Source organism: Solea solea, chromosome 15 (assembly GCF_958295425.1).
Source record: "Solea solea chromosome 15, fSolSol10.1, whole genome shotgun sequence".
NCBI classification, from domain to species: Eukaryota; Metazoa; Chordata; class Actinopteri; order Pleuronectiformes; family Soleidae; genus Solea; species Solea solea.
In genome coordinates, this window is record NC_081148.1 from 6,954,603 (window position 1) to 6,979,082 (window position 24,480).

At 42.3% G+C, this 24,480-nt stretch overlaps 1 protein-coding gene across 6 annotated transcripts in view; it reads left to right on the top strand.

Moving 5' to 3' along the window:
• The window catches only part of ehbp1 (EH domain binding protein 1), a 137,067-nt gene that overhangs the window by 38,577 nt on the left and 74,010 nt on the right, over window positions 1–24,480 (top strand). For 5 of the 6 annotated variants that reach the window (XM_058651055.1, XM_058651060.1, XM_058651059.1 and 2 more), the window contains exons 6-11: window positions 915–1,096; window positions 3,007–3,146; window positions 5,064–5,186; window positions 7,523–7,660; window positions 8,435–8,696; window positions 11,370–11,616. In XM_058651055.1, coding sequence (XP_058507038.1) covers window positions 915–1,096; window positions 3,007–3,146; window positions 5,064–5,186; window positions 7,523–7,660; window positions 8,435–8,696; window positions 11,370–11,616 — 1,092 coding nt within the window. The remainder of the gene's footprint in view (window positions 1–914; window positions 1,097–3,006; window positions 3,147–5,063; window positions 5,187–7,522; window positions 7,661–8,434; window positions 8,697–11,369; window positions 11,617–24,480) is intronic. The other variant, XM_058651057.1, reaches the window with a different exon arrangement.

A 24,480-nucleotide genomic window follows, 5' to 3' on the forward strand; every position in this document is an offset into this window, starting at 1 on the left:
GTGTGTGTGTGTGTGTGTGTGTATGTGTGTAGAGGTGTGTGTACTGTACAGTTCATGCAGTGAAATAGGAATAAAAACAGAAGCCAAGAGGAGTCGGACAGATGTAAAGACAAAAGGCTGGAGCATCCCCAACTGTACAGTTTTCATATCTAACAGTCAGTGACATGGCTTTCCCTGCAGTTCTTATTTTCCACACAGTGTCCTCTGGCAAGCAGTTTACCTGTGTGCGTGAACAAACACACTTTCGCACACAAACACACGCACACAGATACGGCTATGCCATTGAATTCATAACCTCTGATCATCTGTGGCATATACCCAAACACTACTTTGACTGCTATCCTCTGACCCAGAGCACATGTCTGAACCGTGCAGCAGAAATGGCCTCAGCTTGGACCTTTGCTAGCAAATATCAGGAATGATTTTTACAACCACATTCTCAGTGAAGAGTGCAGGTGGCCACACGTGTGTTAACAGAAGTGATGTCATTTATGAACTATCTTAAATGCCTCTTGAAGCCACTCCTCCAAACTCAACACTGTGGACCCTGCAGACGTTTACCAGGGTCACTGAATGCATCTTGGTTATATTTCATTAGCTGCTCCTTTTCATAGCTCAACATGCTTGTGAACCCCCACTTTAGTCTCTCATGTGCAGGAGTTTGATGTTGTTTGTTTTCTTGCAGTGGAGAATTCCCCCCAACAAAATGATGTCTGAGCAAGAAACCCCATTAAAGTGTGTCCTGTAGCTTTTTCTGGAGCAATGACTCTTTCTTCCTCCCTCATGAATACTGCAGTGAACTAAAACCCTTACACTTGGCATCCTCTTTGAACCCTGCATTGTCACTACTCTGTTCTGTCATTTTGGGCCTGTATTCACCAGATTGTGTTTTGTGTCTTTCTCCACTTGTCCAGGAGTCCCCGTCAGGGCGGAGGAAGGCTTTGGCCACCAGCAGTATAAACATGAAACAGTATGCCAGTCCCATGCCCACACAGACGGATGTTAAACTCAAATTCAAGCCCCTGTCAAAGAAGGTGGTGTCAGCCACGCTGCAGTTCTCCCTCTCCTGCATCTTCCTCCGTGAGGGAAAGGCTACGTAAGTCCTGATCTTTTCATTTCATATCTTCTCTCAGGGGAGTCAAAATTGAGGTTATTGACAAATCCTTAGTTAAAACATTAACAAGTAAATCACGTATGTGTTGCAGACTAGATCTACCCTAAAAGGTATAATAAGTTGTGGTTGTATGAGATACTGATATAGGTCATGGGAACCAGCCCAAGATGAGTTAAAACGTGCTTCTTTAGGAATATTGAGATGATAAAAGTGTAAACGATTGTAAATGTCATAATTCTCCAGTTTTGTTGTCTTCTCTCTGATGTTTCCTCATCCTGTTTACCTTTTTTTGACCCTGTAGTATTATTTTATCTATGTCACTCCACTTGTTACTTACTTGTTTGCTTTTGCCCATTTACCTTATCATATCTGAAAAGATCATTTTAATTTTTGTAGAAAAAAAATTACCACCAAATAACAAAACATTCACATGATAGTGAACAGGGAGGGATTTGCAATAAACTGCATTGTTAAAGTATATTAAAAAAGGTATTTTATAGAAGTTTTAAATTCACATCTGTTCAAACTGCACCAAATGCGATGCGCTCAGCTCTGCAGTATAGTTTCATGACAATACATTAATTATAATACATTAATTACAATACATTTCGTTTTGTAATCAACATGCACATACACACTATCACTCACTTCATTCATTCTCACATTTTGCTCTTTGATATCGACGCTCCACACTGTGAATCACGTGTTTACCATTTGTTATTCATTTTAATGTGATAGCAATAACTTTCATTTAAAGACACACACACACACACACACATAGAAAGAGAACAGAGCAGCGAGGTCTTTGTTGTGGCACGGATGGCGGGTCGATGGCGCGTAACCCTTGTTAACCCTTCGGGGAATGATGTCGGCCACACACAAACAAACTCTATCACACCAGTTCAAATGAGCCTGTGGGCCTGGGAAACACCAAACACAAAGAAGAGAAAGGAGAATACAGCGATTATGATGGAGCTGTGGTATCAAGGGACTGAAGGGGGAGCGCATTAAAAAAAATACAAGTAATATTGTTGAAATTTATGCATCTGTGAACAAAATGGTGTTTGGAAAACCATTAGAGACAAAGGGGGGATGGGGAAGATGTTGAGAGGGGAGGAGAGAAGGTGAAGTTGAAGTCGTCCATGTTTGATGACCGTCATGAAGTATATTGGTGCAAAACTCTATTATTTCCGTTTTCCGGTATCCATCCATCCATCCATCTTCTACTGCTTTTTCCTCCACATGAACTATGCCAATGTCAGCTGACATAGGGCGAAAGGCAGGGTACACCTTGGACAGATTACCAGTCAATAGTTTTTGAATTTTCCAGAAATCATAAAAGGTCTAGGAGTTACGGTGATGAGAAGTACGCATGACAAATCCTGTCGGTGAGGACAGGATTGGTAACAGAAGGGTTAATCTTAACCCTAACCCGTTTTAGACTCGGGGTTCGGTCTTGGGCTGGTTTCACTGATACTTGTCAACAACTCCCTAACAACTTTGTGATCTATCATAGTCAAGTCTTTTGTGATCTCTGATTGTGATTGTCATTTTATGGATTGACATTAGGTCTTCCTAATAAAAAAATCAATATCCATCCATTGTCTACCCAGTTATCCTCCACATGAGGGTGGCGGGGCTGCTGGTGCCAATCCCAGCTGACATAGGGTAAAAGACGGAGTACACCCTGAACAAGTCCTCAGTCCATTGAAGGGCTAACACAAAGAGACAAACAACCATTCACTCCACCACACCACACCCACACCTACGGTCAACTACTAACCACTATGCCTCCATAAAAATCGATATAATTTGGAAAATTAATTTTTATTTAACCCTAGTTCCATTTAAAAGTCGAAGGAGTTTCTCACTATGCGTGATTGTGTGTCCAGTGATGAGGACATGCAGAGCCTGGCCAGCCTGATGAGCATGAAGCAGGCAGATATCGGCAACTTGGATGACTTTGAGGAGGAGAACGAGGAGGACGAGGAGAACAGGGTTAACCAGGAGGAGAAGGCTGCTAAGATCACAGGTCAGAACGGGCACAATGCACTTGTTTTTTTTTTTTATTACCACATTGGTCAAAGTTTTGTAAGATCAGAGATTAACCAAGCTCACCCGTACTGCTTTGCAGCCATCAGCCACATCATAGCAGCAGTGTGTTTTATGTGTGTATTTAATTAATGGAATTCAGTGAACAGTGCCTTTGTGTGTCAGCTCAGTTATTGCTGATATACCAGCTAGTTTGGCAGCGTGCTGCTGTGTGTGAACTGAACTGACTTTACAGCTTCAGTGATGTAAGTATCTTCTTGAATTTTGATAAACTGACAACTTAACCCTCCTGAATAATCACCCTGCACCTGCGCACAAGACCCAGTCATCATGTTGGGCATCAGCTCTGCTTCTCCGTTGATATCGTTTGTGCTTCCGCGAATGTGAGCATGTGTACATGGTTTTGTGCAATGGAGTGAGAACTTTGCCAATCCAAAGGCTTCATTTTCAATATCTCCTGAGCCTCAGGTTGATTTTTGTTGTTTTGTTCCTCGCTTTTTCCCTCCCTCGTGTGTTGGTGGACGGATGCACTGACGGTGGCTCGCCACCTTGAATATATACATGTGGAGAACTGAATCTATAGTTTAAACATGGGCCCCACCACATCCTGCTTTGCTTAATCCAACTTTTCAAAAAGCTCCATCCCTTCATGTTAAGCTTCATGCTTTCTCTCCTTTCTCTTCCCTCCCCTGCTCTTTGTCTCATTTATATGTATATGCATTGAGCGCCTACAGCGATTCACTAGTGTGTGTCTCTGAATCAAAGGACTGGCCAAGCTGCCAAAACTACCCACTATCATGTTCCACACTGGGATGCTACAACCTACTCAACAAGCCAGCGAGCAGCATTATTAACATTAAGTTAACCAAAACATGGCCTGCAAAACATGTTTTCTTCTTACCTTTTATAAACTGTAGAATGTGGAAGTAATAAACGTGGATGTGTTTCTCACATTAGATAGTTGTGTTATTCATTTCCACAGCAGTATGTTGTGTGTGTTTGTACATATGTATGTATGTGTCAGTCAAAGGTGTGAAAGCTTTTAACTTGTTGGTGTGTAAACAGTATAAAACTGGTCCAGATCTGCAAGACCACAAGTTAACCCCTCTCATCATACCAGGGTCCAGACTAATGTTCTGCATTGGTTGCAACGGTGCACCTAACTTTTTCGTTTAGGCGCACCTGCACAAAATACTATTTTTTTGAGTGCGCTGAGCACTATGCGTGATGTCACCAGACTGCCGGCCACTGATTGGTCAGAGCGCCGTCACAGGAAGAGTTTTCTGACAAAAACATCAAGTCGAACAATGCTGAACTGTAGATCAGTTAAAAAAATACTTAACAGACCTAAAAACGTGGGTTAATCTCCAACAATTACCAGGGAAATTAACAGAGGAGTCTGGTGTATGTAGCAACAGCACTGCTGATCGCGACCGCCTTCACAAATACTGCCGCTGTATTGCAGTCCACTGACTGTCAGACGGAGTCTAACAAATATTTTTTAATTAACTGATTCTAGTGATTCAGTTACACTGAAAACAACTGCTTTACAAGTCATTAGTCACTTGTTTGTGCGTGTGTCGTGTGTAAAATGAAGTCAACTGCAGTTTCTTGCAGCCGTGGAGTGATGACTCCGCCCACGTTGAGTAGGTACTTTTTTGTAGTGGAGAGGCAACCTAAACCGTGCCACGTCGTGGCGAGTCGGGACCATCATTAGTTTCTGAAATATTCAGACCAACAACCACGCCACATCCAAAGTCAGTTAGATCATGGTTTTTCTAGGTGTGTGCGTGTGTGTGTATGTGTGCGTGCACGCTCTCCACGGAGTGTTATTTTGCCTTGTTCACTGCTATTCTTCCTTCCTTCCTCCCTTCCTGTATGGCCCTGTCGTTTACAGAGATAGTAAACCAGCTGAATGCCCTCAGCTGCTTACATGGGGATGATGATGATGATGATGATGGTGATGGTCTCCCTAAGCGAGCAAGCAAAGCAACCGCTAAGCCTGCCGCTTCCTCCCAAGGTCTTTTTTTCATCTTTCTTTCACCTTCCTTTGACTCGTTCATCATCTTGTGATCATTGTGTCATCTCTACCCACAATTCTTTTACCACTTTCTTTCTGCATATTTTTATATTTCTTGATTTTCTCTTTTCTTTGGCTTGTATCCTCCATCCCAGAGGCTCAATGACATTGATATTGTGAACGTGTTGTGGTCATGTGGTATTGCAGTGGGTTAGTGGGTTTTTTTTGGGTTCATGTGGTGGTGTGTTGTATATGGTGTGGTGAACACATCAGTTGGTGTATATTTATTTTTTTTAATCCTCCTCTTTGTGAGTTTTTACTGTGTGAACTTTCCCATTTGTTTGACTGCAATTGGTAGTGAACCAAACTGGGCAAACTTACTTACACAATAAAACATCTTTTCTGCAAGGTTAAATTTGTGATGCTTTATGTGACGTGATGCTGAGTATCTCTGTGGTATCACTGTTTAATTGGCAGATAACAGCAGCACTGTAATAATGACGGGATGAACAGACTTCAGCTGAGTTTGCTCGCAACTATGGTCTCAGTTTTTCTCGCCTCACAGTAAACTGCAGTGACAGCATTCGGATGATTTTCAAACTAGTGGTGCCACCATGGTCAGCCAACTTCAGACTGCATTTTCAGCTCACTGCCCTCATCTTTTCGTGACTTCATTAGGGTCCAAGAGTGTGAAGGAGTTGTTAAAAAGTTCCCACTCAGTTGAGGTCTTCACCATTTTATTTCCCCTTTAATTGAAGTGTCACCTTCTCTGTCATTAGTGAGAGGCCATACACCAGAATGTATATAATCATATGATGTAATAACAACAATAAAAAAGTGCAATCCTCCAAAAAGTGCAATCCATTTATTACATATTAAAAATGTAATAAATTAATTTGAACAAAAAGATGAATAACGACAAAAACAAATACTAATATTTGCATCTGGCCCTTGTCCTGCCAGTACAGAATATGGTCCATATACATTTCCATGCTTAGCTGATTGGGTTTGTCGTGCTCATGCGGAATTGAGAGCCAAGAAACATGGTTTTATTTAGGGCTGAACAATTAAGTTGTGTAATATTTCTTATAGCCAAAATGTGTGTCAAACTACCATTTTAGATCAAATATTGTCCTGACCTACACACATCATATTCTACAGACTGAAGAAAACCTCCTTTTTACTCAGATCTGCACAAATATTACACAGTAAATATGTTATTAAAATAATAATGTAAAAATAACTATTCCCTCTAATATCGCAATCACAATTTCAGTCAAAATAATCACAATTAGATATTTATGTACAATCGTTCAGACCTAGTTTTATTTATTCACAATTAACTGATGACTGAACAATTATGTCTGCAGGATTTGGGGAAGATGTCTACTTTCCGACAAATATTGTGATTTGGTTTGTGTTAACTCATTTCAACTCGAGCTTCAATCCTATAATTTCTGTGTTATAGGTAAAAAAAAAACAAAAAAACGTGATGTAGCATGACCACTTAAGAAACCATCAGAAATATTAACCACTTTAAATTGTAATGCAGGGACGAGGAGTCAAAGATATGAATCACCATTACTTTAACCATTAACAGTGAAGTCTAATCCCTGGGTCAGATCCTAAATTGCAGCCTTTGCAATTTGCTAATTGCACTGATTAAAATTGTGATTTCATTTTAACTTGAACATGAATAGGTTTTTAAGGTTTGAAGTACCCCAACTCAAGTTTGAAACTAGTTTGTACTAAAAACACTGTGTTTGCCATACAGCGCAGGTCTTTATGGCTTCATGAATGAATAATCTTATTATGGACTGGACTCCCATAGCTGGCCAGATTTCTTTGCCAGCTACACCATAACTTTTTTGGAAAGCCATGTGACCCACACCCTGGCAGCATGAAGACCCTGAGCTACAGGGAGGATGATGAAGATGAAGTGGAGAAGTCTTAGCCTCTCTAGCCAGGATCTCCATAGCAACTCAGTGCTGCCTTCACTGTCTCCCACAGTAACCCTCAGTTTTCCCAGAATGCTGCTGTTGTAGTATATGCATTGAAGTTGGCTGAGGTGGCAGAGAAGGACATAAAAGTAAAGGCAGCACTCTCAACAAGAGGGGATTACATACTGAGCCTCAATGATCTGAATGCTCCTGGTTCACTTCAAAGTGCAGATTTAAGTATATTTGTGTTTGTGAGTGTTTTTTTTTTTTTATTCATTTCACCCTGGGGTAAATCTAAGTTTATTTAATGTTTAATGTTTGACTCAGTAGCTGTCATTCTTCCTCATCATTGTCATTGTCATGTATTTGACTTTACCTTGGAATCTGTGACCATAGAGCTGATCAACAAGCTGAACTTCTTAGAAGACGAGGACCAGGAAACGACTCCTGCCATGAGCAACAACCCTTTTGACGAGCCTGAGGATGACCTTCATCACAACCACCTCAACCCGTTTGACGATCCGGATGAGGAAGGTATGTTTGACTCGGTGACACAACATGTGACTCAATGAAAAATGTGTTCATGCTTGTTTTATTATGCTGGATGGATGCTGTCAATAGAGTTAGTTTGACTGGCGTTTACCCTTTGACCTCATTATGTTTTGCCACAATGAAAACTACTTACTTCGAGAGAGTGGGGGTGACAGCATGATCAATGTAGGTTTAAATTCTGGACACAAACATGCTGTAAATGTGTATAACCATGTGTCACTATAGCAGGTGGGCCCCAATGCTTTTCAGTCAGTATTTGTGTCTGACCACCTGAGTAGCCAGGAGTTGTAATGCTACTCCTGTTAAAACAATACACTCAGTTCTTGTAAAGCCCCTACTTGTTTGTTTTTTTTAATCTTAAATCCAGGAATTTTTTTTACCACTGTACAACACAACAGAATTTAGTAACTATACAACACTCCTGAATACAAGCATGGATTGTTTGAGTTTAGGGTTCTGATGACTTCATGAGTCTGTTTATAAGATAAAGATCTCTGTTGTCATTATACGAAGGTGTAGAGGTTTCACGCTCCAGTCAAACATATGTCATCATAGATTTGAAAAGTGTAAAAATATAGATAGAAAGACAAAAAATTGGACAAATACACAATTTGAGAAGGCAGAATAGTCAAGTAAGTCAATAATACTTAACCAGCTCTCTAACCAGGTGGGACTGGGGGACAAAGAAGATATTAATGAGTTAATGTGACTGGGTTTTATTATAGTGTGTTTTGTTTCTGCCTCTCCACCAAACAGAGTCTCCTGCCCAGCCTGTACCACAGAAGCAAGTGGATGATGAATCCTATGACCAAGACTTCTCAAATCCATTCAGTGAGCCAGAAGAACCAGAGACGCACATTTCCCCTGGAAACCCATTCGAGGAGCCGGACCAGGACACGGATCCCCAGCCAGACCCTGAACCCCCAAAGCCCAGGCAGAGAAAGGGAGTTCGACCGGTTGACATGAGCAAATACTTGTATGCTGACACCGCTCACAACGAGGAGGAGGAGCTCGACGAGTAAGACTTAATATCTTCATCGCTTTTGTTTCCTAATTTTCTCTTATGTTCTGTCAAATCATACGTTAAATAGGGAAATATATAATCCTTAACATGGGGAAATTATCATGACGGATTCTCATGACGGTTTTGTCTGCCTTGCATTGTATATTTTTCACTTTAGTCACACTTCCACTCAGGCCAGTATAAGAAGACCTACAGGAGCTTTCTTTGTGCATAACTTGTATTTTTACCAAGTTGGTTTCCAATATCCAGCACTAGAAGAACTCTGGAAGGCTGCAGCCTGCAGAGTTAGATGGCTGTTGGCGGGCCAAGTCCTCAGGACCCCCCCCCCCCCCCCTTATTGAGGAGTACTTGTGGCCCCCCCATCGAGGCGGAGTGACGAGGCAGCTCTTTCAACAGGAACAAGGGCCCTGTTGTTCCACTGCATTCTTTAAACTTGTCTCCCTCCTTTCCCTCCTCGATCATTCCTTCCTACCCGCCCTTCCATTAACTTGTTGCCCCATACTTTCCCTCCTCAACTTCCGCCTCAGACCTTCATTCCTCCCTCCCAATGCCCTTCCTCTTCCCCTTCTTCATCACATCCGCTTTGCGGTTTATTTAATTTCATTCATTCATTGATTTGCACACTGGAAAATGACATCAATGCATGGATGACTCTGCTGGATCTTTTTTTTTTTTCTTATTTAATTGACAGCACATTTGCTTACTTTACAGGCGCTTGGATTTACTTTATAAAGAAAACATGCAGTCAAAGCCATTTCTAATGATAACATTTATTCAGTGACTAAGAGTTGGAACAGAGTTTCACAGTGTGAGGATCATTTCGTCGACTCCCTCCAGGAAGAATCTGTCACTGAACGTGTGTGACCTTTGCAGACGAGTGGCTGCGCCTAAATTGTAAATATGAACTTATAGGTTTGGGCTGTTGAGTGAAGCGGTTACACAGATAGCCATGTGTTATAGCTCTCTCAGCTGTCTAAAGACAGACGGCTTATTGACTGGCATGTTTCCTTTGCTCTGTCTCATACATCAGGAGCAGTTATCTGCAGAATAGAAAGTTCAAGAGGGCAGTGCGGTGTTTTGACTGCAGCCCTTTCACATGTCTTTTAGCCGGTGCTGGTCTGTTAAAGCTTCTCTAAAGGCCTGCCTGCTTTTCTTTTCTTTGCCTCTTTTCTCCCCCCCCCCCCCCCCTATCGCTCTGCGGTCAGAAAGATACTGAGTAGCTCTAACCTTCTCTTTCAGACAGATACCCAGTCAATCAGTTTTTTTTTTCTTTCTCACTCTCCCTCTCACCCCCACCCTCCATCCAATTCTCTTGTTTGTTTAGAATTGCTTGTTGCATGTTGAGTGAATGTCTGAATGTCTTTCAGTACCACAAGCATGCCTGTATATTGATAACATTCTGGTATGTGTGTTAGAGTGCCTTTTTGTGTATGTGTGAGTGGTTCAGTGTGTGCCAGTGCGTATGTGTGCGTGTATACGCCTCCGTGTCTCTGTCCATCTGTCAGTAGTCCACCTCGGCCAATAAGGATATGAGGTCACACAGACTTGACCTCAGTGCACCTGCGTCTTCTATTACCTTCCCACTTGTGTGCGTTGTTCATTGTATTGCACAAAACTCTCATTTCCATGTCGCAGTTTCCACATGTTTAATTAAACAATGGGCACTTGTGATGGGTCAACTATTTAAAATGGTGCTGATGCATTTGATAATTGTGTAGCTAAATAATTTATTGTTCAATCCGCAAATCATCAGTCATGATAACGTCACTCTCTTCTAACTCTACTTAAAGGGCTGATTACACAGAGAGTGCATCGCTAAACAAAACAGATGATCCGTGGTATAGTGTGTGCTCCTTCTGTACGACCAGTGTTGCATTTTTGTAGTGGTTCTAGTTAAATCGGGGACACACCACCCTCACAGAAAGCCACCGTGCAATTGATGAACGTCCATAGCCTTTGTCGGTGCGTTGTGTGCAGCACTGTTGGCCATTGATGAATTGACCGGAGCCCTGCTGATGGATTTTCTGCAGATTCAGTATGTTGACTCACACTCGCTGTCTGTCAATGAGAGAGATCACTGTGCTTGGCTGTTGAGCTCCAGTCAATGAGAAGACGAGAGGAGACAATGAAAAGACACAGGCGCTTGTATATATGATTCTTCCTCCACACGTTCCTTACTGGACATGAATATAACTACAACATGGTTGTTTGGAGTGAGCATCTGTGCGATGACCAAGTGACGGGTTATATGTGCCACCCTTGAATAGTTCTTCAGGTTTGCCTTTGTTAATGATGAATACAGATGAACACACAGGCACAGAACTTACATTCTGGTTGCTCATTGGCTGGAGTCAATGTGGCATATGTGTGTGAGTGCAGCCTTTCTCCCCCCCAACACATGCCAACCTGAGGCAGCGTCATGGCTGGTTGTTGTTCTTTGCCATTGGCTAACTGTCGGGCAGTGTGTCCCCAGCCCTTGGCATTCATAAAAGTAAAGGAATAAAAGAAAAAGTGTTCATGTTTTCAGGAAAAGTCATGTTTGCTAATGTTAAGCTTGGCCCTTGACAGCCAATCACAATCAAGCAATCACTGCAATCAGCTCCTAACTTCAGTGTGAGAAAAGAAATCCACCAATTTCTAACACAGCATCTCTCCCTCCACACTCAGGTCCAACCCGTTCTATGAGCCAAGAACATCGAGCCCCGTGCGGGCTCCCGCTGGCAGCCCCTCCCTCGATGTGGGCAGCAGCCAGAAGAGGAGGGCTCCCCCGCCCCCAGGTCCAAGCCCTGGACTTGGCCCCAGTCCACCAGCTCCCAAACCCAGCTCTGGTCCAGAGAGGGAGAGAACCCTGCCTGTCGGGCCCAGCCCAGTGGCAGCAGTGATGGGGAGAGAGCTGGCCTCCTCCTCCCCCAAGGTAAACAGGCTTGACTTGAATTTAGTAAACTGTGATTTACCCCCTCATTGGACACACAGACACAAGTGACAGCCAAATAACAAATGAGATAAATATAGTCTCGATAGTGTGTCGTCGTGTCGTGTTAATTGTGTTCTGGCCTGGGATGTTGTAGTAGCTGAAAACGGGTATTGTGAAAACACATTACGATGTTACAATATAGCATGAACAGCATAAGCTGTATGTGAACTGTGTTTGTGTATAGTTAAAGGAATACTTCACCCATTTGCATGTGGCTTTGTATTGCTAGAAAAGCAGTAGTATTTTTTAAAGGTTGTGCTTCCATCACTCAGTTTTCCACTGAGTTGTAAAAAAATCTGGTTTAAAAACCTGACTTAATCTGTACTTAATGCTATACACACAAGTTTGTCACTATCAAAAAAGGTATTCTATGTTCAGTACATGGTGCTTTTTGGCAGTGATAGTTTAATAAAGCCCAGAGTTTTATACCTTGAATGTAAAATATCTATTAAAATTGCACAAGTAACACAGTCGATACATAAACGTAAACTGAGCCCAAAGTTCCCAGAATTCCTTAGCTTTTACTATTTTCAATTATGGCTCCTTCTTTGTGTCATGTGTTATTAGAAGTAAGTGACTTGAAGCAGTGTGTGTGTGAGTGTGTTTGCGTGTGCGCGCACTGGTGTGACGATGTCCAGTGGTCCTTACATTAGCTTTTTTTACGCCTGCACAATCCCATCTTCTGCCCATTCTCTATGCTCATGAAAGCCCCAGAGCCTCATTTGAATATAGGTATTTGTTTATTGGGGTGTTTTCGTATGTTTATTTATTTATTTAAATTAGGTAATCATGTCTGGGTCTAATTAAATGGCTGATGGTCACACACTCTCACTGCAGGAGTCAGACCACTGGTGGGGAATGATTGGCTGGGGGTGTGGGGATGTGTGTATGTGTGTGTGTGTGTATAAGTAACTGTACAGAGAGTGCTCGTGTGTGCGTGCATGGGAGGATGGGGGGGTCAACAGCTTCTTCTGATCGCTCTGCTGTAGTTAAGCCCCCTGTGTTTAAGCTCCACGTAGGCTCAATGGGCCCCAACACACACAGGTTTGTGTAGCTATTTTTTTTTTTTCGAACGCCATTCATTTGGACAACCTACACAAATCCCTAACCTTACCCATATCCAGTTTATGCCTAACCCTAACCTTAACATAACTTCAATGCAAATATTAGCCCTAAACTCAAAAATTAGGACCAGGTTTTGGTCTCAGTGAGGTCCACTGGTCCTGAAAAGATCAGTTTTTATGTCAGAAAAGGTCCTAAAGAGGTAACAAAAACAAGATACAAAGACACACACACACACACACACACACAAGTCCCTCCTCCCAATGCAGCTGGCTTGCTGACTGTTTTAGTGTAGCTGGGCGGTGATGCTGGCCGTCCATGTAATTATGGCACAGTGCCTTTATCACCCAGCTGCAGTTGCCTGTGACTGTGGGTGAGGGGGCCTAAACCACTTTAATTACCCAAAGCCAGTGGCCTGTGGTGGGCCACACTTCGCCAAGAGATGCCCCTGCCTCTGGAGCTCGGGGTGGTGGGGGGGGGGGGGCTGCAAAGAATGAACTGTGGGTGAGGATTGAAGGGAGTTGGGGGGGGGGGCGGTGAAGGAGAATAGGTGGAAGATAGTGAAGGGTAGATGAAAGAGGGGGGGAAGAGAAGGAAGATGGCCAGGGAATAGTAGAAAGAGAGATAGGATGTTCCCAGTAAACAAGGATCGGCCTACAGGGTTTGTTGACATATACTGCTAGTGTGAATAGGTTTTTCTGTTTTATTCACACAAGGCACTATGACACGCACACGCATGCACACGCACATTCCTCAGCCATGTGTAGGCTGTGAGATGACCTTTGAATGTATGAAGTCAGAGAGGATTAAGAGGAGACATTCCCACTATGAGAGGCCAAGACTAAGACCAACACTTCATCACGCAATGAACGTGTGCAGGGTTTAGATGTGCGCTTGCATGTTTCTGGTTTTGTGTGCCTTGGGCTCGGTTTAGTGAATATGCACTTGGGCAGTTATAACCTTCCCCTAAAATCCAGTCAACCTCGACTTGTCTCCTATAAAAGGTTTGAGGTGTGTATTTTCCATCTTTTCCTACCAACTATTCATGTTGGTTTGTAGGACCAAGAGAAAAACCAGCACACAATCAGATCTAATCTCAGAATACGCATATAATTGGACATATTGAAAACCACCATGCATATGTTAAACGTGCACTACCTGCCCTGAAGACTTTGAAATGTCTAATTTGTTCTCATTAGCATTTTTCCTTTCTTATTTGTATTTGATATATTATGGATCATAGGGAAAGTATATTATGTATTTTATCTCAAAGTGTCATATTCTGGTTTTGTTAAACCATGTCCTGGTCACGTGTACAGATTTAGCTTTGAACTGTGGTTTAGATGTACCTTTATCCTCCTTGTCATTGCATTAAAAACATCCTCGTCATTACCAGCCTGTGGAAAATCAAGACATGTAATGGACATGTGGTGTGCGCCCACTTAGTCTGTTTGCAGGTATTACACATATGGACGGGATTTACATTAAGCTTTAACAAGAGCTCGAACGCTCTGGATGTTTTCTAGGGGAGCGCACATTCAGCACGAGCACATTTATAGACGGGACGAAACGTCAAATGCAGATGTAAAACCCATCGACAGAGTTTCCTGAAGTATTTTGTTTTCTTTGGCATGATGCCGAGGAGATGCGGAGGGAGAAAGCCAGCTGTTATTGATATTTGTCATTTAGTGCAATCTCTGGCTCAGATGCATGTTGTTTACCTATTTCTTCAATTGTGACGGTCCTCTGTAACAGTCTCAGAGTGAGGTGAACTCCTGATGTTTCAGAAAGCAGTTTCTCCCTTAAATCGGTGATATTAGTGGTTCGTCTGAGCATCTTCATTCTTGTTTTTGCCACAATACAGTACAACCTCAAAATATGGCGTTTCATAGTTTGACACTATGTTGGTGGTTGTTTTGGAATAATTCACGTATTGCAACATGACTTGGCTGATTTTAAATGGTTTGATTGTATGAAGCTCAGTTTTTCATTAGACGCTTCGTGTTTCTTCGATCCATGTGTGTTTGTTCCCACTTCCTGTCTGCGAGATATAGATCCTCAAAAGCGTCAAGTTTAAGTTTTGCATCTGTTGAAGGAGCTGGAAGGATGGAAATGTCTGTGGGATTAACTTAAATGAACAGAAAGAGTTCCCGTTGGGTGGCTTGTGAGCTCTGTCTGGTCTGATTCAGTCCATCTCTTCTCTGTGTGATCCCCTGCTCCTCCATTTGTTTCGTCTCCATCTCTATTTCGTAGGCAGGCCACTCTACACTTAGATGCTCTGATCTTTGGATTTTCATCAGGTTTCCGCTTCATGAATTATTAGCCGTATTTGCATATGGAGAAAAGTTGGAGCCTGGCGTATGTCTGGAATAAAGTTTGAGCAGAGAAGTGCTGTGTTATGTTAATATCCTCACAAAGAAACTTAAAAGAGGAGGACCACTTTCACTCGGTGACACCTTATGGGATATACTCTATATAACTCTTTATTCAGTTTTGAAGGTGGGGTGTAGGACGTACTGAAACATTTTCACTGTGCTGTGTGTGCTGCCTGAGAACCAACCTGAGACACAACAGAATTATTCTGCACTATCTTACAAATATGTTTTCTGACCATTCAAACTGAAGTTTGTCTCTCACTCCCTGCACCAAAGTCCATAGACTAGCTCAAATTTCTGATTTCCTTTGTGAACTTTGGTGAGCTGTGTAAAATCTTACGTTGCCAGTTGAAGAAGGCCGTCTAAGGGTGAGATTAAACAAGGGACATTAAATACTTCTTTCTCCTTGTCCCCAATGGCAGCCAGTTTTTTTGTGAGAACATACTTTCCATGTGTGATGCTGGTTCTCGGTGCGCGCACCATGTAGACTGAAAACAACACAAACTTTCACTTTTGTGGGAAATTAATAAGCCGTATCTTCGGTTGCTTGTTATTTATGCTGGTTTTCTCTTCCGTGCGTAATGTCTATACAAACGAGGCATAAATTACAGTCTCAGCCATTATTTGCACAAAAACTCCCGTCTTTCCAAAGGTGAGAAACTAAACCAACATAAGAGATATGTTTTCTTTCTCCCCTTCAGTTGAAGGGCTTTGTGATTACTTATGTTAATCAAAGGGTTCAAATTAAATAGAGTTTTGCAGGTTGTGAGAGTTCCCGTGCCGGGGGGAGGCAGAGGCCACAGCTCTCCTTCCTCTCCGAGACTTTGTTTTCACAGCCTTCAGTTCAGACTACCTCCGAATTGAAATTAGAATAAATTAACATTATTTAATTGAGTTCGCAGAAGGCTGCGATATTTCTTAATTAGCTTTCGCCGGGGTACACGGCAGGAGAGAACCACATCCACTCTGTGAGGTTGCCGTGACGACTGTGGGATGTTTTTGGAGGACAGAGGGGAGCCCAAGAGACAAGGACAGTCATCATTTGTCTTCTGATCTTTGCTCTTTTCCAAGGTCTCTCATCTTGTTATCATTAAATCCACACAGAAGTTATTTCATTGTCTCTGATAAGTCTGACATACCTTTACACAAAGACTTTTCGATGGAGGACTTAAAGGAAGTGAGGCTCATGCTGGTGTTGTTAAATAGGTCTATGAGCATTGCAACTTTATTCTTGCTCTCATTGTTATTCTTAGAAACTATATAGAAACTATAACTTAAACGTTTTATAAGGAGGTGAGATTGTGAATCTGTGCGTGATGGAAGCATCAGAACAGAGAACTAAAAAGAAACTAAAGACTGATCTAAATAGTCTGATTTGTATACATTAAAATGTGTTGTTTCATACATTCGACAACATGGAATCCGTATGAGCAGTGAAACAGTCAAAGACGTCCATGACTGGCACCAGGGTATTGAGGTCTCAGCGGCTCCTCTTGGCCACAGTAGCCTTTTCCATAAGCTGTGTAATATTAGGAGAATAATCCTTGAGAGGAGTAAGACTAAGTCAGTACCTATCAATGTCTTCCTTTTCCCAGTGTAGACCCCTCCCCAACTGCTTTCTGCAGACTGAGTGAGTTTGTCATTGGATCTTGTGGGAGAGAGGAGACCCAATCTCGACTCTCATGCTGTCTCGGTCCGATCATTGGGCTTCCTGTTGTTGTTTCATGCCGTAGGGCATCGCTGTCATCAGGTTAGTTTGAAAGGTAGAAGGCATTTCTGACGACGGAGCAACGTCAGCTATTTCAGTCCTGTCTCAAAAACTGAAAAAGTTTAAGGAAAGTTAAATGAAATAAGGGATTTTCTGTATGGGATTGAAATGACACGTTCATAAATCTTTTGATTTAACCAAAAAGTTATATACCAGACTTCAAGAAGTTGTCTTTTATTGTTGTGAATGTTTAATCAGTAGAGATATTAATAGTTTGAGCAAAATAAAAACAAAGTCAGTGACTTTGCTTAATTGAATTTTACAGCCTGTTGCCATGAGAGGAGAAGCTTGCAATCACGTGTGTGTTGTGAGGGATATATTTTGATCCAGTTACTGTAATGTGGCTATCAATTTCTACCGCCGCCTCTGTTGGGTATGTGTTGAGTTCACAAGTTAAGTACTGCGAAGAGCTCGCTCTCCTCAATACCCACTCCGACTGGTGTAAAAGGGCCTTTTCGCAAAGCGCCGCTTGTAATCTGCCTTTGGTAAGTCCTCCTTAGTTTTATCTGCCAAGGATTACCTCACAAGCTGCAAGCAGGAGTGAAGGAAGGAGCCGCGGAGCAAGAGAGAGAGAAATGAAAAGCAAGTCAAACAGAAAACGATGAAGATGGAACAAAATGAAAACAAATCGCTGTGTAATCTCTGAAGGAGAGAGACCTGCTTTAGAGTTGAAGGGAAGTTTCCCTTGCCACTCATTTAGAGAGGGAATTGACTAATCCCTCCATGATTGATGTCTGCTATGAGAGGCTCTATAGCAGGCTAATAGGGCTTATGAGGATGACCAGAAAGTCCTTTGTGTGTGCGTGCCTGCGTGTGTGTGTATATGTGAATGAACCAAACCTTTTTGTGTTTTTGTCTTGTGTGTCCCTCTATCCAGTGGCCATAGAGGCCAGGGGTTTGAATGACATAGCGGCCGAAGAAGGGGTAACTTTATCTTAATCTGGTCTTAATCTGCCCCAGTCCTCCAGGTGTGTGTGGGCTTAAGCCCAGAAGGATGCAGGGTTTTGGGGTGAGGTTAAGGGGGCTTCAAGTGAGGAGATAGAAGTCCATGCACTTGAAAACTCCTTGGACCCCCAGAGGGTCTAAGACCCCCCGCACATTCTTGAAAACCACACTCATTTTTCATGCCATACCTTCCTCCTGTCATTCATAAGTAGGCCTTGCTACATTTTAATTGAATTAAACCAACCATTGTCCATCATTCAAAAAAAAGGATCTTTGAAGTACCTCATCAATTAGTTTGAGTGATTTGTCTTTCACATTTTGTGCACGTGTGTGTGAGTGTGTTTGTGCCTGTGTTTGAGGAAATGATAGTGAGCATAGAAATGATAAGGCTGTAATTGCCTCAGTCTGTTATGGTATGCAGGTGCTACAGGAAATACTAAGTGGTGTTTTCTGTGCTCAGCTCATTGGTCGCTGAGTAGGATCAATCTCTTAGCTTTCATTTTTAGCATGCTGGTAGAAGTGCAGTACATAAGAGCACACTCTGAGGTCACTCAGTAAAATCTTTTTAGTTTAGTTGAATACTTTACTTTAATTCCCCTCTAGTGAACCATGTTAGGTCGTGTCCTATGTTGGCTACAGTCAATGCAGCAATAAAAGATGTCCAGTCAAATCCAGGTGTGAAATTTGTGCGTTTTATTTTTCAAACATAGTTGGTTTGTCTATTAAAGAGTGGTTGTGTTGGTCCACATTTAAAAATAGTGATGACGGATTAACTGATCAAAGTCATTTGGTGAAACAGTAGCTTTCTTCTAATCAGAGATGCAGATGCTTCAGTTTATCCATTCATTTACTACATAACCATAAACCTAATAAGCTTATGTCTCAAGTGCCCTTGTGTACAGCCAATTAGGTGCTTATGTTAACATTTTAACCAAAGAAATTAAAAATATATGTGGTTTCTGGGTTCAAAAAGTGTAATACCTAAGTGCCTGAAACCTGAATGGCCATGATAAGTGAGTTAGTTAATTAGTTTATTTATTGCCCTTACATCCTTACACTCAACCTTACGTCCATTGGCATGTGACAGACATTGTGAACAACATTCACAAAACACATACAGATTAACTTCAACGGTGACAAATTAACAGATCACTGCAATTTTGTTTTTGGGATATTACGTGGCAGTCGACCTCCAACATGGTGCAACATGTCGTGACATCTCATGACAAAGACTGTCAGGTAGTAGTAGTCTTTTGTGCATTTGTGGGATGAGTGTGGTTGACAGTAGATGTCATGAAGGCCGGGTGTCTCCAATCAATGGTCCTGGAGACCCACCGCGCTGCGTGTTTTAGATGTTTCCTTGCTCTAACACACCTGATTCAAATGTGTGTTGGAGCAGGGAACATCTGAAACATGCAGGGCAGTGGGTCCAGAACCAGACCAGGACCAGAACTGAGTAACCCTGATGTAAGGTATGTTACTGGCCCTTGCATTTTCACTAAACTCCACCCCTTGCTTCTTTTACATTACATTACATTACATTACATGTCATTTAGCAGACGCTTTTATCCAAAGCGACTTACAATAAGTGCATTTGGGTACAAACGAGCTAGAAGTAAGTGCTTCAAATATGCCAAACTATAAAGTGCTACTCTTAAGTGCGATGTACGTAAGTGCAAAGGTTGTTTTTTTTTAGTTTTTTTTCTCTCATCGGCGCCATCTTAGTCGAGGTAGAGATGTGTTTATAGTCGCCGAGCAGAAGATGTGAAGGCTTTCTGCTGTCCAGATGTCAATGGGGAGCTCGTTCCACCATTTGGGAGCCAGGACAGGGAACAGCCGTGAGTCCGACGAGTGACTCTCGGTGAGGAAGCTGGTTTGCTGATGCAGAGCAGAGTGGGCGGGCTGGGGTTTAAGGTTTGATCATGTCCTGGATGTGGGCTGGTCCGGATCCGTTTGTAGCATGGAACGCAAGCACATGAGTCTTGAAATGGATGCAAGCAGCTACAGGAAGCCAGTGAAGGGTGCGGAGGAGCGGTTTAGTGTGTAGCTTCTTTCTCCACAGTCTGATCCAAATATGGACTCTCTTGGTTTGAAAGAACCAAGAGGGGCGAGGCAATCTGTTAAACGTGAGACTTCAAAACAGCAGAGCACAAGCCAAAAGGTGACGTCACAGCGGGTTGACACTTATGTAACGTACACTACCTGACGATTACTTGAGGAAAAAGGTGAAGCGGTAGCATATTAATGGATGTTTGCAGGTTCAAGCCCGTCGGGTATCTGAGCACCAGGGTCTCCATATTTTCACTGATCATTTCAATCATATACCATAAAGTAGTTGATCACATGTTCATTCATTCACTCACACACTCACATAATCCTTTCCTTATTTTATAGTCTTCATTGATTTCTCCTCCCACTCTTTCTGATTGCTCCTGTCTACTTCCTGCCCCCGTGTAAGATTTTCCCTCACCGCACGCGTTCTCCTTCACTATGTGTGTGTGTATGCATGTGTATTCTGATCAGGAGTCAAAGGGGTGACTTTGTAATTATGTTCATTTTAATTGGCTGTGCTATCACCCCTCTCATCACTTTGGAGCCCATGCTGCACTGGACAATGGCAGTCTGTGGTGGGATGTGTGTGTGTTCAACTGCTGTGTCAAGATACACTCACACACACCTCGTACCCTCGCACGCATAGTCAGCCTCTTTAACTTGGAGAACATAATTCCTAATGTGTTCTCTTTAATGAGGTTTCCCTGCCCAGGCTTAGATTAATTGATAAATAGTGGTGTTATCAGAGTAGCCGATCTCTGAATCCATTGCAACACTAATTTGTTTGTTAAAGGAGATTAAAACGACATGGATTTAAAACCGCCCCTCCTTTCTCGTCCTCCTCTGCCTCCTTCTCCAAAAGCCTATTTATCAGAGGAAGACGAGAAGTTTGAAGAGGAGTCAAGAGGTGCCGCACTTGGGATACTTTTGGGAAGTATACCTGTTAAAGGTGTGTGACTTAAAGGAAGTTGATTTGCCGTCGTTTAACTAGTGGGCTACATAGTTGGTGTAGTGGTTAGCACTCTTGCCTTTGCAGCATGAAAACAAGGGCCTTTCTGCATGGAGTTTGCATGTTCCCCCGTGTTTCTCCGGGTTCTCCGGCTTCCTCTCACAGTCCAAACACATGGAATATGGGGATTAGGTAAATGGGACACTCTAAATTGTGAGTGTGAGTGATGGTTGTTTGTCTCCATGTGGCCCTGTGAAGGACTGGTGAACTGTCCAAGGTGTACCCAACCTTCCTATGTCGAGCTGAGATTGGGAGCCTGTGCATGTGGAGGATAAAGCGGTAGAAGATGAGTGAGTGATTCACTAGTTAATGCTGCTCTTTGGAGAACAATATTAGCCACCAGATACTGCATTACAGAAACATAGTGAACATTTCCAAACATAAGTTGAGATCACAGCCCATACTCAGTGGGACATGTTGCAGTTGAGAATACCTTAGAAGGCACCCTGACCCAAAGCATCTCTATATTGCCGTTTGCTCTTGTTTTTCCCGTTCACTAGTCACCATAACAGTTCATGTTACTGCTGCTTTTTTGGTATGTGACAACCAACAAATAAAAGCAGAAACATAAACAAACATGTACAGAATATCACTAATTCAAGTGTGACACGACAAGAGAAAAGCCTAAAAAGAAGAAAATACTATATAGAATACGATGTGAATAAGTAGATAAACTACTTAATAAATAATTAAATAGGCACTGGAAACTGTACTGGTGTAATACTTTTGAGGCCCCATGTAGTGAGTGAGTGATGGATGTTGAGGAGGTGGGGATTCACCCCCTTATCGCCTTCTGGATCTTTGTTACCCATAAGTGGGAAAAAAGAGATGGAGATGGATTCATAAAGGCGAGTGTTGAATGTATTTACCATGAACTGATGTTCTCTTTTTTTCCTTGACTGATTTCCCACTTGTGTACCATCGACCCCCACTGCACACACAGCTACACACCCTCTCAATCCCAAATCTTCCCACCCTGTATGCCTTTTTTTTTTTTTCTTCTTCTCTCGCAGCCAAAGCTAATTTGCAGAGGCGTGAGTGTGGGTAATGCTACAGCTGTTTCCATGACAAGCTAAAGCCAGTGCTTACACCGCATTATGCCCCTGTGTTACATGTTAGACGAGCAAGCGGGCGGATGGGCACAGTGCAAGCTGGCACAATCGCTCCTTTGTCTCCTGCCTCCTCCAAACTGTGTTGCTGCATGATGATGATTTTTTGAATTTAGTTTTATTTTACAGTGCATCGTTTTTATTTCAATTTCAAGCCTTGTCTGTCCTTTGCCGTTCAGCTTTTTTCCCGCCTGCTGTTTTGCATGGTTATGCCTTTGGAGAAGAATAGGCCTTGGAAGCAAAAGGATCCTGGAAGAGGAAACAGCTTTTCCTGATTTTTGCATTTTACATCTCGGCAGCCAACTGCTGAAAGGCCCTCTGTCTTTGCCTGCAGGTTCATTGCTACATGGGTAGCATATCTTGTTTCTGAGCGAATCCTGACCATCGCTGTCATCGTTTATGTGCAGTGTTTACACGTTTTGCTACTTTGTGAAATCACATGAAGTCAAAATGTGGAAGAAACTGTTGGATGCCTCGCCGCACACATAAAACGAAGCCTCGACGTAACGAAACAGTGTCTAAATGCACAGTCACACACACATGCACACACTCTTTGGATACAGCCCCTCCTCGGCGTGATTACAACAGTAATGTGATATTTCCTTTGTATGTTAATGTGTATTATTTTTCACGCTACATTCGCTCCCCCTCTCCTGATCCAGCCTTTTTCCACCCCCATCCCCACCTTCCCCATTGTTCCATCCACTCTACGTCTCCATTTACATAATTGAACTTTTGATTGGACTTTGCTCCCTCCCCTCGACTCATGCAGGCAACGTTCAAAATCCAAAGCATAATTTCATGGGTAAGATGATGCGCGGCTATCATCCGTCCCTTTTTTTTCACTCAGTCTTTTCCTAACGTGAGGCTGAGATTAAACAAATTGCCTGTTTTGATTGAAGGTACAATTAAATAATTGAGTGTGATGGTAGCTGGAGCCCAGCCAATCAGATGAGCGGTTTCTGAGTAGTAGGATGGACAGGCCACTTAAGTGCACTAACCTTTATCCTCTTAAATGTGAACAGGTATTAATGTTTTTCAAGTGTGCGTGTGTATCTTGGATAAGCCGAGTGTTACTGCGTGTGTTTGTTTTCCTTCTCTAAACCATGTTCATTCTTTGGCTGAACATTTTATTGGGGATGTTATTGAAATCACCAAATCACCAGCAAAGTATCTGTCAAAATAATCCTATTGCATTGTTCCCCCGTAGGTTATTGACACAGGATATAGTGTAAGGCTGCAGTGTATGCTTTTTAGTTCTGTATCATTCTGTACATAAGAGCTTGAGTGATGTATATGCAGTGTCTGCGCTTTTTCACTGTAGGTGGACACTGTTTTCATGTGAAGTCAGTCTTATGTGTTTATGTATGATTTGCAGTGTGTGTGTGTGTGTGTGCTTTTTTCCTTTTCTTTTTTTCTTCTTCTTATTTTTTGCCGTAGGCTCCTTGAGCGGATTACAAGTTTTAAAGAGTACGAGATTCAACACCTCCTCAAATCTGACACTCTCTGACACTGCTTTGAAGCCATGAAAGGGAGATTGGAAAGACATGGAAGCTCTTTTCTCTCCACAGAGTCGTGGGTTTATGTCATTGGGTTGAGGCCAGTTAAGTTTCCACTGAAGCGTTGCGCCCTGAATTGAGAGACAAAGCTGCCACTTAAAGCTTTTGACTTGTATCTTTTTTATGACTCCGACTCGGACAGCTGTAATGGCATCTGTACTTCACAGTTGTTGAATGAAGTAAAGATGACTTTGTTTGCTATTGTCTGTCCTTATTTGGGGCAACAGGGTGACCCAGTTATATTCTATCTTTTTACTTTTTAGCCCACCGTTGCCCACAGTGCCCAAGTGTCTCTGAGTTAAGGCACTTATCACGAGCAGTGATCAGTCATTGACTTTTATCAAAACAAAATTAGTTGTACAAAAAAAGAAATGAAAATGTAATACATATTTGGAACTTGTCTCACCCTGTCATGGCTATGTTAAATGTTGGTGAAGTAGGATTGACTGTTAGTATACTGTTGAACTCATTGCAAATAACTTGTGTTTGCTAAGCTACTCTAAGTACTTAATGACTTCTGCCCTTTAAACAGTAAAGTAGATATTGGCTTTTCACCAAAGCATAAAACCACCAGTCTCCAACGTCAACAGAATGGTTCCTTTGCTTAAGCAACAATTCTGCAACCTCGACCTGTGACAGTTTAATAATTTTCCATACGGTGCTTCATCCGCTTTGTCCTCAATTCCAGATCCCGTATCACATCCTGCCCTCCCGAAAACCAAAAATCCCCCCCGACACCAGCATCAGCAGGAACCTGGATGCTTCCATTACTAGTTTTCTTTCTCCTATCTCATCATTCAGGCATTGTAGTGAGCTTAAACCCCCTTCTTTTTTTCTTACATCCTTTTCCCTGCTTCCACTTTTTTTTTTTGCCCTGTTGGATGTATGTTGTTGACACTGAGGCATCTGGAATAATGGAATCTCT